We start from the raw sequence: 12,863 nt of genomic DNA on the forward strand, positions 1-12,863 counted from the left end.
GTGAACTCTGAGACCAGGTATTTCTGCACTTCACTTTCAGGCCTGAACAACGGGGACCTGGTGTTGAAGGATATCTCCAGAGCAGACGATGGGCTATATCAGTGCACAGTGGCCAACAACGTGGGCTACAGTGTTTGTGTGGTGGAGGTAAAGGTCTCAGGTAGGTGCAGCAGTCTAGAGGGCTGGGTGGTTGGGAGGGTTGAACTGGAGGAGGCTGGGCTCTAGTTTGGAGCCTTAGCTGCTTCTGCCTTTCCACTGCCATCCATTTGCCAGTGGGGGCTCCCAGCCCCTCTCCTACAAGTGGGCCAAGGTCAGTGGGTACAATTACCCCTACCGAGTTGGGTCTTACCTCTCCCAGCACAGCTTTCACTCTGTGCTCTAGAGCCCAGAGCGGCTGGAAGCCCTGGGAGAAGCATTCTGACACAAGGGGTTAACTTGCATCTCCCCATATCTTCCCCACTGGGTGTCCCAGGGCTAAGAGTCCCCCTGGGTCCCTCTCCCTCTTTCCCACTAACCCCTGCCCTGGCATCTCCTGGTGCTGGTCCCTCAGGCTCCTGCCAGGCTGTGAGAAAGCCTGACCTGCCTCCACTTCTCTCCACAGACTCCCGGCGTATAGGCGTGATCATCGGCGCCATCCTGGGCTCTCTGCTCGCGCTGGGCTGCCTGGCCGTAGGCATTTGGGGGCTCGTCTGCTGCTGCTGCGGGGGCTCCGGGGCTGGCGGCGCCCGCGGTGCCTTCGGCTACGGCAACGGCGGCGGGGTCGGCGGAGGGGCCTGCGGCGACTTGGCTAGTGAGATCAGGTAAAACCTGATGCATGCTGCATGCTGCTGTGCGGCAGGGAACCGGCGCCCTGCCCACCTCACTCCTGCCTGCCACCGGCCGGCTGGGCCCCCCACCCCAACCCTGCCCGCCATCGCCACGGAGTGCTGGGACTGCGGCATGTCGACCTGCCACCCAACGCATGGCTTTTCCCTCCCTTTCCCACCCTAGTCTTCACCTCTGCTCCCTGCCTTCCATTTCCCTCCTATCTACGCACCTGTCTGTCTTGTCTAGACTGTAAGCTCCTGGAGGGCAGGGCCTATGTTTTTTCACGTTTCCCCTGTACTGCGCCGGTGAGAACTCTGACATGATTATTTAAGATGAACTAATAATAAGAATAGTGCTAATAACTTATATTAGAAGCAAACTAGAAATAAAAATAGAACAAGTCTAGTAGTGCTAATGATTGCAATGCCTCGGGGATGGAGGGAAAGACGGAGAAGACTGAGGGGCAGGATGTGAGAAAGAGAGAGATTGCTCGTACAAGGTCAGGGTTAGCTAAGGAAAGACGAAGAGGAAAAGCAGCTCCTTCTGGATCTCTATTTGAAGCGGTCGGCCGGCGAAACATCAGAAAGGGATTGGAGGGGCCTGGAGGGGGCTGCCTGCGGGGCTGTCCAGATACGCGTGGACAAGCCCTGTCTGGAGGATGGGGATGCTGGCCCCCGGACCGCTGCAGGGTCGCCGACCCAGGAAGGGGCACAAAGGAGAGTAGGTCCAGGCCGAGGGAGAGAGGAGGGCAGGTGGAGAGAGGCGAGGGCAGGTGGAGGGAGGCGCGGGAGACGAGAGGTTGCCAAGAGCCCTCGGCTCTGCCCAGGCCGTGCCCACGCCGCGCCGCGGAGCAGCCAGCTCACTCGCCCGCCTGTTGTTTTCCACAGAGAGGACGCCGTGGCGCCCGGGTGCAAGGCCAGCGGGCGCGGCAGCCGCGTCACCCACCTCCTGGGGTACCCGACGCAGAACGTCAGCCGCTCCCTGCGCCGCAAGTACGCGCCTCCGCCCTGCGGTGGCCCCGAGAACGTGGCCTTGGCGCCCTGCACCGCCGCCGCAGCCTGCGAAGCGGGCCCCTCCCCGGTCTACGTCAAGGTCAAGAGCGCGGAGCCGGCCGACTGCGCCGAGGGGCCGGTGCAGTGCAAGAACGGCCTCCTGGTGTGAGCGCGCGCGCCGGGCCGGGCTGCGCCCCGGCCGGGAGGAGGGCGCGGGGCTCTCTGTCCGCAGCTGGGGACACGTCGGGGCTGGGGCCGACCTCGCTCGCCCCAGGCTGCCAGGCGGCTGAGGGTGAAGGTATTTCCATAAGGAAATGCGTAGGGAGGCAGAGCTTCCTCCCCAAAAGTGGGAGGGGGCGGGCGAGGGCGGAGGAAGGCGATCCCGAGCCTTCTCCTCACCCCCGGGACCGAAGGTTCGGGGGAGAGGGAGGGAGGAGGCTGAGTGTCCTAGAGCGGCTGAGGCCGGAGGCCCGGAGTCCCCAGCCTAAGCAGAGGGCCCCGGGGGCCGGGTGGGTGGGGGTCTGTCTGGACGAATTGTTGTGTGTGTGAGGTCTGAACTCTGAGGCAGCAGTCTTAGCACAATAAAGAAACATTGAGACGGGAGTCCGAAGTGGCTGTCCGCGTTCCACGGAGGTTGGGCATGGGGTGGCTAGCCCTGCCCAGGGCCCGGGAGGGTTGCTTCTGTCGCTCCACCTCGACCCCGCCCCTCTCCTCCCTCCTGCTTAGATACCTGGCAGTCAGAGCTGGAAGGGGCCATCCAATGCTACTCCTTTCAACAACATACAAAGTGCGGGTAAACGGAAAACAAAGACAAAAAGAATTAGCTCAGAATCTCTATGACCGTAAAATAAACTATTTGAGGAACTGGCAAGGTGCAATACACTTGCCATTTCTAAATATTCAAAGTTTTACACATGTCAAGATTTTCTGTTGAGAATAATGTGCTCTGAAGGTCTAGGGAGTCTTTGTATGTTGTTGAAAGCTAAAAGGAAACTAGTCCTTGGATCACAGAAGGCACAGGCACCCGGTGAAACAGAAACAAGGACATGTGAAAATAAGACTACCACCTGTTATATTAAAAAACTAAGTGCCACAGTTGTAGGGTGCTGGGTGAAGTGCAGGAAGGAGGGGGAATAATATTTATATAGCGAATATTATGGAACTCGGATAGTATGGTAAGTCCCTTCACCTAGATGCTGCTGATGTTTTAGAACAATTTTTTTGTGTGTGTGTTTTTTTTTTTTTCACTTGTCTACAGTTGGTCAACTTGTGCAGAGCCCATCCACAGGAGATGTTTGAGAAATACCAAGTGAATAAATGTGGCAGCATTACTTTATGCTAGCAAAAAAAAGTTTTTAGATATTTTACAGTTACTACCTTATAATAGAATATTCTGTGGTTAGAATCTAGGCCTTTCTGAGATCCAGCTCCACACTCTTACACCCTGAAGTGGTCAGCCACTCCTAAATAGGGATTAATTGAGCTATTCAGTATTTACCAGCACTTGTTTTGTTAAACACCTTGTCGTGATATTTACAATGTATTTTGGGGGATGTTTTAGTCATTTTTGGTCCAAAAGTGGAAATCAATAAGCACTGTTTTTGTTAATAGGCATGAGACGTCCTCTCTTGTTTAGTGAGGTGGGGAGTGCTTAATCGAAGAGTAATGTTTGAGATAAAGTTCCAAGGATATATTTGCTAAGCAAACAGTAAGTAAAGTGGGCAATGTTATAGATGTTCCTTTGTTGATAAAGGTACCAGGTGGTCACACAGCAAGGAGGGGGATGCAGACAAGTAGACAAGCTCTACTAATCCTTCTTTGTTCGACATCATCTCTGTTGGGCATTGGAATCTACTTTCCTAATGCAATTCCCACTTGCCTATGACTTAAGAATTTTTAATATGGAATAGAAATGATTAATAGGAGAAGCTTGGCTGGATTAATTTCCTGTGCTGAGCAAGATTAAACTTAAAAAACTAGTTAGGTCCATCCTAAATGCCCAAGATTTAAGAAGGAACCTCATAGTTCAACTGGTATTTGATGAATGTGAATGATTTTGTATTTGATGAGCTCATGAGGACAACATAGTGATGCAGGGGAGTAGGTGTTTGTACATCTGAATTTTCTGGGCTGTCTGTTTCTCATTGTATATGTAATTTATTTGTATACCTATTTGTAGAGTTCATTTTAGTTAGATTATTTGTGCTTTGGTAGCAAAAATACATTTGAAAGGGTAAGTTCTTGAAGTCAGCAGTTTCATGTCTGCTATGAGACATGTATCAGGAAAAGTAGTGTGGGTTCTATTATTTCCATGCTAAAACTTGGATGGTGTTACCTTACCACTTTGGTCCCTTGTTTCAAGGATGTTAGAACTTAGCTTAGACCTCCCTCAGAATCCTTTTGGACTTTGGGCTTCATTTGTTTGGCCTGCCTGTTTTTATTTGGTCATCCTTCTTGATTCTTTCATACTATTTGTTTACACTTAACTCTGGAATATTTTGGTGGTTGTTTTCAATGTACTCTAGGTCTTTAAATTGGTTTGTAATGAATTATTGAGGAGAATAGCAAGTTGTTGACATTATATCTGACTGTAGTAACATTAGTATATTTCCATTTCAATTTGTTGGGCAATTTGCTCGTGAAAATATAAGATGTTATATTTAGTTCTACCAAAACCAGGATCTCAATATTATTCTTCTGGAAGGTTGCTCTGTGTGTGTGTGTGTGTGTGTGTGTCTGTCTGTCTTTGATTTTTTTCCTTCATATTTTCCCCTTAATTCGGTGTCAGTCAATACTGTCACTGTTTCACATCCATTGTCACATAAAACCAGTCATCTCATTCTCCCAGGCCCCCTGTCCTTGGGAAGGGATGTGCAGTCTGCAGGTATTAGTGATTTTACTTAGCTGCATGAGTTGCTGGGAAAGGCCTTGGCTGGATTTATAATGATCTGTGTTTACTGAGCATGATGAAGCAAAGTTCAATATTATTACTCTGAAGTCTGACCTAAAAAATATCCTACTCCTTCACTATACAGATAGGGAAACTGAGGCCCCTCAGGCTGGACTTTAAATCCCCAATTCTACTTTTTCATTTTATTCTAGAAGGTCAGATGAGAGGAAACAGAGCTCTGTCATGGATGACCTCTAAATGTTCCCTGATGGTTCTTAGCATCCTTCTTTCTCTTCCCCTCATTGATCTATTCCTGACTTCTTTTATCTCTTTCAGAGGTATGCCTTCTTTCATAATAGCCAGGAAGGGATTCAGAGTCATACTCTCTGGTGTAGAAAGACCTTCAAGGCCAGCTAGCCCAGCTCCCCCTTTTGGTGGGAAGGGGATTGGCATTTATTGAGCACCTATTAAGTGTTAGGTGCTTTTCGATTTTTTGTCTTATTTATTCCTTACTTTAGTCCTATGAGGTTGTGTATTATCCCCATTATACAGATGAATAAACTGAGCCTCAGAGGGATTAGGTATCTTGACCAAGGCAACAAAGATAATAAAGATAATTCAGGATTTGATCTAGGCATGTTTGGTTCCAGGACAGCAGGCTGTTTCTCTGGTATTTGAATTCCTTCTATAGCATTCCTGACAAAGGGTATTCAACCTCTTCTTGACAACCTCCAGTGGCAGCTCACTACCTTCCAAGGCAGGCCACTTGGCCTCTCACTGTCAATATTCAACAGAACATTTCTCTGGAACCCGGTTTTTGTCCCCATATAGCTTTTATCCCTTGATCCAAGTTCTACTCTTAGGGACCCCAGAGCATTGTATTTCTAATTCAGCTGCCTCTAGTGGACAAAGTGGTTGCACTCCATACAGGATGGCTGCAACAGGGACACAACTGGACACTTGTCTAGTTGGTGGGAGGTGTTCAGAAGAGCACAGTACTTCAAGGTTGCTTCATTCTGCTTTCCTTTCCCCAGCTGCCTGCTTGTTGAGAGCCCAGCCTCTTTATTCTCTCTTTGTCTCTTTTCTTTTGAGGAGAAGCTAGTCTTCCTCATTTTTCCTGCTCCTATTCTAGGGTCACAGGAGGTGTGGGGTGTGCATGGGCCTCAAAGTGTCTTTAGGAAGCCCCCAAACCCTTGTTAGTAACACATAACTAGGAAACCCTCAAGATGCCTTGGGTATTTGCAAAGGGGTGATGGCATTGCCAACTCTGCTTTTATAGAGCTTACTGGGAGAGATGAGAGACAGTAATGAGGCAAAAGGAACTAGAGACAACTGTCCTGGGGGTGGGAAGGTGGGGAGTTCTTGGAAATGGGAAGGAAAGGACATTAAATAAGGAGAAGAGCAGGGAACTCCAGGAACCATTCATCCCTTCATTTATTTGGTCATATTTATGAGCACCTATAAGATGACTTGTCATAGATGAAGAGATCTTCAGCAGGGCACTGTGCCTGGCATACTTTTGCCCTAAGGCAGGGGATGATATAGGACGATGTGGGGAGGGTGCTCCCAGTCTGAGGAGCTTCCAGCTCAGCTTCCTGCAAGGTGCTGAGGGACAGAGGCAGCCGGCTGGCTGTGCAAGTCGTTGAATGATATCATCTTCCCCATTCCAGGAGCAAGGAAGCCATGATCAGACTTAGCCTCCATTTAGGGGGTGGGACCAGTGAGGCTCTGGCAAGAAAGGCTCACTAAAAAGCAGCAAGAGAGATTTTAGAGAGACTCTGAGAACAACTTGCTGTTAGGGTGAGTCAACAGGGAAGGTAGAGAGTTCCTAAATCCAATGCTGAGATCACAGTACTTACTTACAGTAACTGTACTTGTGACTGTAAGTAAGTCACTGTACTTGTGACAGACAGTCACTGTACCTACCACCCCAGGAGAATAAGGGAGGGAAGTTTCTGTTTCAACAATTTTGCTTCAGGGACACCTTGGTGTTTTTTGTTCATTTCTCCTGCATGAAACCTTGTTCAGTGCTGGAAGAGAGCACTTGTGGTGACATATGTTCAACAGTGGCTTTGGGAGTAGGGTGTAGGGTGGGGTAGGGGCTGGGAAGCCCTGATTTATAGCCTTTGCTGATTTCCATGATGTCAATGCTTCCACTATGGCTGAATTCAAGCTACCATCACGATGTGACTGGCATGGAATTGGGAGAAATGTTTGGTAGCACATGATTGTATGGTATTTCCATGATACAGATACAATGGAGGAAGTAAATAACTTTCAGAGCTTAGGTAATAGTGCACTGTAGTAAAGTCATCAGGAAGTGATGAATTTTGAGTACTTATCAACTTTGTTTTAATATCATTTAGTTATAAATGTATGTAATTTACTTTTTAATAATGGCTGCATTTAACAACTGGCTTGGAAAAGTTAGGTGGACCGTGTCATCCCAGGCAAGCAGAAGGCTGGGTACACAAGTGTTGCCTCAAGCATGGAAATCTCAAGTACATCTTGATTTTTCTCTATTTTTCTAGAGAGATGCAAACAGCACAAAGTTATGCTACTTCTATTAAATACTACCTAAATTGTCCTCATCCTACTTCCTAGTTCCACCTTTTCCATCTCTCCCCCACCTTGCTGGAGCTGAATTCTGGTTCCTCAGGTCACTGAAAAATTACTGAGAGAATTTATATCCCCTTGATTCCGGGTTTCTCTTTCGGTAGCCATCAGAAACCTGCGTTGGCATCCAAAGAATTTGCATACATTTGTCTCCCAGGGCATCCAGCCATAGGAAATCTATTCAAGAAATGCTTGTGCGTCCTCATTGTCTCAGTTCCTTCTCTGACTCTCTCCCCAGCCTCTAGGAAGTCATCCTCTAGTCGTCTTCTCTTAAGCCCCTAATTTTCAAGACCATGAGTCATATGGAGTCCCAAGGAATTTTCTTCTGTGTGCTCCTCTTTGACTAACTATTACCACGCGTGCTGCTCAATTACATTTCACCTACTCTAGGCCCAGTCAAACTGTGGTGACTCTGGGGAGGGGTTAATAATAATAATAATTATTATTTTGCCTCACTGGAAACAAAGGAGTTTTGGGAATTACCCAATCATAATCCTTCCAGAGTTAGAAAAACTACTTCACTCCTATGGGTTTAGGTTGGGGCCTGCCTGGAGGCAGGGGACTGAATCTGTAGCCCTGTCCCCTAAGCTGCCCAGGGAGTCTCCTCATGGCTCGTTTCCCTGATTTGGTGGGAACCTGGGAAACCCCTGCTCTGGAGTTAACAGTTAACACTCTGGAGTTAACTCAACATTCATTCAGCCCATCTGGGGTAACAATTTTATTGATTCCTGGTGTATGGAAACAAAACCAATTCCATTCAGTTCCTTGTAGTTAGGTTGGGAAGAATGTGCAGCAGAGGGGTGCATGGGGGATGTGGGAACTTGCAGACAAGGTGGGGATAGTGGCTGCTTTAGGGAATCTGGAGGAGCTGGGTGTGATCATTGTGGTTGCTGGTGGGGAGTGGACAGGATGGCCTTCTGCCACCCATCTGTGGCCATTGCCCTCCCCAGTCTTCTTAGATGCATTTTAGCAGGATGGGCAGGATGGGACACTGAGCGCCAAGGAGGAGACTGAAGCCTTGACAAAGGCAGGACATCGAGCAGAGGAGGATGGGGTGAAACTGCTGATCACATTGTCACAGAGGCTGAGTTTGAGGTGATAGCGGACTCCTGTGTAGGTTTCTCGAGGAATTAAAGAACGGAGGAGGAAGAAAACTTGTAGTACATGTTAGTAAGTTAGCCATGTTCCCATCTGCGAAGAAAAAAAGCCTCAGTTTTGGAGCTAGACAGATGTGAGTTTATAGTTATTTAATAAACTTTCAAAGCCTCAGTTTCTTTGTCTGTAAAATGGAATAGTAATAGGGCTGTTTTGTGTGACAGGCATATTACAGAGCCTGGAACATACGGCTCAGCAAATGGTTGATCCTCAACCCTCCACATCCCTAGAATGTAATTTCATCTCCCCCTAGAATGTAATTTCATCTCCTACAAGAGGACAGGCCTGGAGGTACGGATCTAACCACACAGAGGTCAAGGGCAGAGGCTGGGGGAGTGGGAGGTCCACTGGGAGGAGAATAGAGAATGAAGAATGAAGCCTTGGGATTGAACTTGGAGATGGCTCACCATCTTGGGGAAGAGGCAAGGAGTCCAGGAAACCACCAGTAGAGAAGGAGGAAAACCAGGACTTGCCTCTGAGTCCTGGAATCCACATGCAGGTGTGAATATTGACAGGAATCCTCATTAGTAATAATAATCCTAATGATAACAGGAAGCACCTGAAACACAAGCTCTGCAGGGTCACAGAGTCAGTCTGGGGATAAGCTGCCAGAATCCTCAGGGTGGGCCCCTGGGCCAGGGTGTACCCTCCCGTGCCCTTTCCCATCTGCCTGCCCTCAGTTCCTGGCACTCAGGTCCCCTATGGCCTCCCTCTGGGCCCAGGGCTCACTGTGGTGCCCTCTGTAGCCCTGACTTTGACAACCCCTCCCAGGTGGAGGGTCCCTCCTGAAGGGTTGCCACACAACTTTCCCAGAGCGGAGGAGGGACCTTCCTGGCAGGTGGGAGTTGGGGGGCACATAGATTTTCTTCACCGTTTTGGGGAGAATTCGTTCAGCCTTGGAAGTGAATTTCTTCAGCCCAGTCCAGACCCCACTTCCGGCTTGCATCCGGCCTGGGAAGCCTCCTCCTGTCAGTCCCCTCAGACGCCCCTGGTCTACGCCCCTATTCTGCCTGGATGCCATCTGCAGCCTCGTGACTCTTCCCTGCAGTCGCTCACCTGAACTGGCTCCTGTATCTCCCCAAACGTTGGGGTTGTGGCTCCAAGTCCCTGCCTCAGCCCCGTCCCCACCTCACCTCAGCCCTTTGCCAAGGCTGGTCCGTGACACTCCCGTACCTTTCTCTCCTTGTCCTCTTTCTTCAGAAAGGCAGACTGGCCTTACCCTGTCCTCTTATCCCAGTCTCTTGCCTGCTCCCATACAGTGTTTGTTATCCTCACCCTGTCTTGGGAGTGTCCTGTTGTCCTCCCATCTCCATCAGACTAGAGTTCCCCTGAGAGCAGGGTCCATGTCTCTTCCCTTCTCAACATCTACTTTCTTCAGGGCTCAGAATGCCTCTCTGCGCTGACCTGTCCTAAAATTAGTGTGGTGGAGGAAGTTTGTATTAGAGACTCCTCCCTCAGCTTAGGAGTCTAATGACAATAGTTAATGCCTGTGGTTGCCTCAAGGACATGATGTGGAAAATGCCACATATATCCGCCCAGATCCTTCTCAGAGGTGCATGTGAACATTGCCCTCCCCAAGCGTGTTCATCACCTGGTGAGCAGAGTCAGCAAGGGCCTGGGGAACAGCCTCACTGGTGGTCTGGGCCTCCCAGGGGTAGGGCGTGGGCCATGCCAGGCTCAGCTCTATAGGACAGGTCATGGTTTAACAGACTCTGTTGGAAGCTCTTTCCTGTCCCGCATGCAGGCTTCTCACTCACAGTTTACTGAGGACTTAAAGGTAGGCCATGTTTGTGATCACTGCCATAAAAACATTGAGCAACAGATCCTTGGTCAGGAGCCTAACCTGCTATTACAATGTTGTTCCTGTGGGGAAATCTGCTTGTGTCTTTTCAATAAACATTAGCCTTCCCGAGACTGCAGCACACAGTCTGAGAAAGTGAGGAATGAGGATGGGAATAATCTCCTCCCCAGCCCCCCACCACCTCTCTACCTATTCACCTAAAACCTGCATGCCAATAATACCAAAATTTATATACCCAGGCCAGCCCTCTCTCCTGCACTCCACACTCACATACCTGCTTAGATGTTTAACAGATGTCTCAAACGTAGCATGTCCCAGACACTGCCTCTACCCCACCTACTGTCTTCCCTGTCTCAGCTGATGGAGACTCCGTCCTTGTTTCATTCCTTTCTCTATGTCACCATTCCCCCGCCACATCCACTGGGTCAGGAGGCTGAGCAATATATTGGGTTGAATCATGTGAAAATTGTCATTTTTGTACGTTTAAACACAGTCAAATGCAGGTAATTTCATACGATTCAATCTAATAAAGGAAATGTAAGATGATTTGAGGAAGAAAAGTCATCTCTTCTGCTGCTCTGACTCCACCTCCTATAAGGACAACTGGGACATTCCTATAACCTAGTAGATGTTGGCAGAGCTCCTTCAACATGACCCTGGGCGTGGAGGGACTACAAGACAAGAGGACCTCCCACAGCACTCTCAGTCCACACTGGTCGGGGGCCATGGTGTCCTGGTCAGCTTCTCTACCACCTGGACTGAATCCTGCCTGCCCAGCTCCAGAAAGTCCTGAAACATTCAGGAACCAAAGTTCAGAATGGCAGGGAGTGATGGAACTGCCTCAGTAGCCATGGAGAACTGTCCTTGATCCCAACCCCTCTGAATCTAATCCACCTCATGCCTTGTCCTGCAGCATTCACAGCCCCATATAGATTGTGGAGGTAGAGCCCCTGATGCTGTCTGAGGAGCCTTTCCAAGCAACAGGGGCAGTGACTTGGACAGGCAGGCATGGTCAGACACAGAAGGGCAGTGCATCAGTCACTCCAAAGTTGCTGGCTTCATAGATACCATGATTGTATCTATCGGCTTTGCCTTCATTGCAAATCCAGAAGCAAACCCTTCTCTCCTGTTACCTCCCAGCTCACAGCCACCCTCATCTCTTGCCTGGGTTACAGCAGCAGCATCCCGACTGATTTCCCTGCTTCCTCCCTCCCACCTTCAGTTCATTCTCAGCAGAGAAGCCAGAGGGATAGTTAAATCATTCTTCTGCTCAAACCCCTGAAATGACTTCTTAAGATCAAATTCCTTACACTCGTGCTTCAGGCCATCCATGTCACTTCTCTGACCTAATCGATCATTCTTCTTCCTGGCTGTCTCCCCGGAGCATCACTGGCACCTCATTGTTTCTTGAACACCTTAGGGTCCTTGTTCTGGCTGTTCTCTTTGCCCAGAATGGCTCTCCTCTGGATTTCCCAATGGCTTAATTCTCACCTCCTTCAAATCTTTGCTCAGTTTTCTCCCTCTCAGTAATGCCTACCATGGCCACCTTGTTTAAGATTGCAGTACCCTCCTGCCTGTGCTCGTCATCACACTTACCCACCTCCTACTCTGCTTTTTTTCCTTAGGGAATCTGTAGCACTTATCCTCCTCCAACATGCTATAACATTTATTTGTTACGGTGATTGCTAATTGACTTGTCCCCGCCTTTCTGTAAGCTCCACAAGGAGGGACACAAGGTAGGGATCTTTGTCTGTTTTATTCGCTAATGTACTTAAGCTCCTAAAAAGTGCCAGGCATATGGCATACACTCAATAAATATTGTTTCCAAGAAAGAAAAGGGATGGAGGAGACAGACCAACTGCAGCAGGAAGAGCTAACCCCCATCCCCAGGAGGTGAGACTTTAGTAAGGAGCTGCCTATCTCCTCCTGTGTGGCCAAGAGGTCCCTAAGAGGTGTAGAAGTTTGTCTGAACCCAGCCGACTGATTATACTGCCTGGAAGGGGAGATGCAGACATGGAATCTCTTGGCCTGAGAGTTTCGCCTTCCTCAGTGGGGGGGATATCTGGAGAATGCCCATTTTGTCCACCTGCATGTTCCCTAACCTTGAGTTAACCACTTCGTTACAAAGTGTGTTTTGGCGATGTGCTTACTGAGTGTCACCGGTAGGACTGGGTGTTAAACCTGATCCGTCTAGGAACATGGAGCCTTCCAACTGAGATGATTAATCTCATTTAGACAAATTAAAGAACAATGGACACAACTGTTGATTCAGGCTCATGCAAAGCTGGGAGAGTTGATGCTAAGAGACCACTTGAGGGAAAGGCTTCTGAGAGGAGGAGTGCCTGGGGCTGGGCCTGGAAGTGTTGGTTGGAGACCAAGATGGATAAAGAAGGATATTCTCAGCTGGGAGGCAGGGGGAAAAGCCCGGTTAAAGGGGCAGAGTGCATGAGTGTGTTGGGGCAGGGGACAGACAAGAGCCGAGTCTGTCTGGAATCGAGGGTGCTGAATTGGGGCTGCCAATAGCTGAGTCATCTCCATCTTAAGGTCTCTGAGGTCTCAGGTTGGCTGAAAGGGAAGGAAGTCTTCCAGCTGCTGTGCTCCC

At 49.1% G+C, this 12,863-nt stretch overlaps 1 protein-coding gene and 1 non-coding gene across 3 annotated transcripts in view; both read left to right on the plus strand.

Annotated features, from left to right (window-relative positions):
* VSIG8 (V-set and immunoglobulin domain containing 8) overlaps positions 1–12,863 on the plus strand; it is a 28,364-nt gene that overhangs the window by 5,959 nt on the left and 9,542 nt on the right. The window contains exons 5-7 of one of the 2 annotated variants that reach the window (XM_077941326.1): positions 41–160; positions 602–800; positions 1,695–2,402. In XM_077941326.1, the coding sequence (XP_077797452.1) occupies positions 41–160; positions 602–800; positions 1,695–1,968 (593 nt within the window). In that variant the 3' untranslated portion in view covers positions 1,969–2,402. Of the gene's footprint in view, positions 1–40; positions 161–601; positions 801–1,694; positions 2,403–12,863 lie in introns of those variants that run through there. The other variant, XM_077941324.1, reaches the window with a different exon arrangement.
* On the plus strand, positions 4,734–4,800 carry LOC114675135 (small nucleolar RNA SNORD64). The gene has a single exon (XR_003726231.2). It is a non-coding gene; the product is annotated as a small nucleolar RNA SNORD64 (small nucleolar RNA).

This window comes from Macaca mulatta, chromosome 1 (genome assembly GCF_049350105.2).
Source record: "Macaca mulatta isolate MMU2019108-1 chromosome 1, T2T-MMU8v2.0, whole genome shotgun sequence".
In the NCBI taxonomy this organism is placed as follows: Eukaryota; Metazoa; Chordata; class Mammalia; order Primates; family Cercopithecidae; genus Macaca; species Macaca mulatta.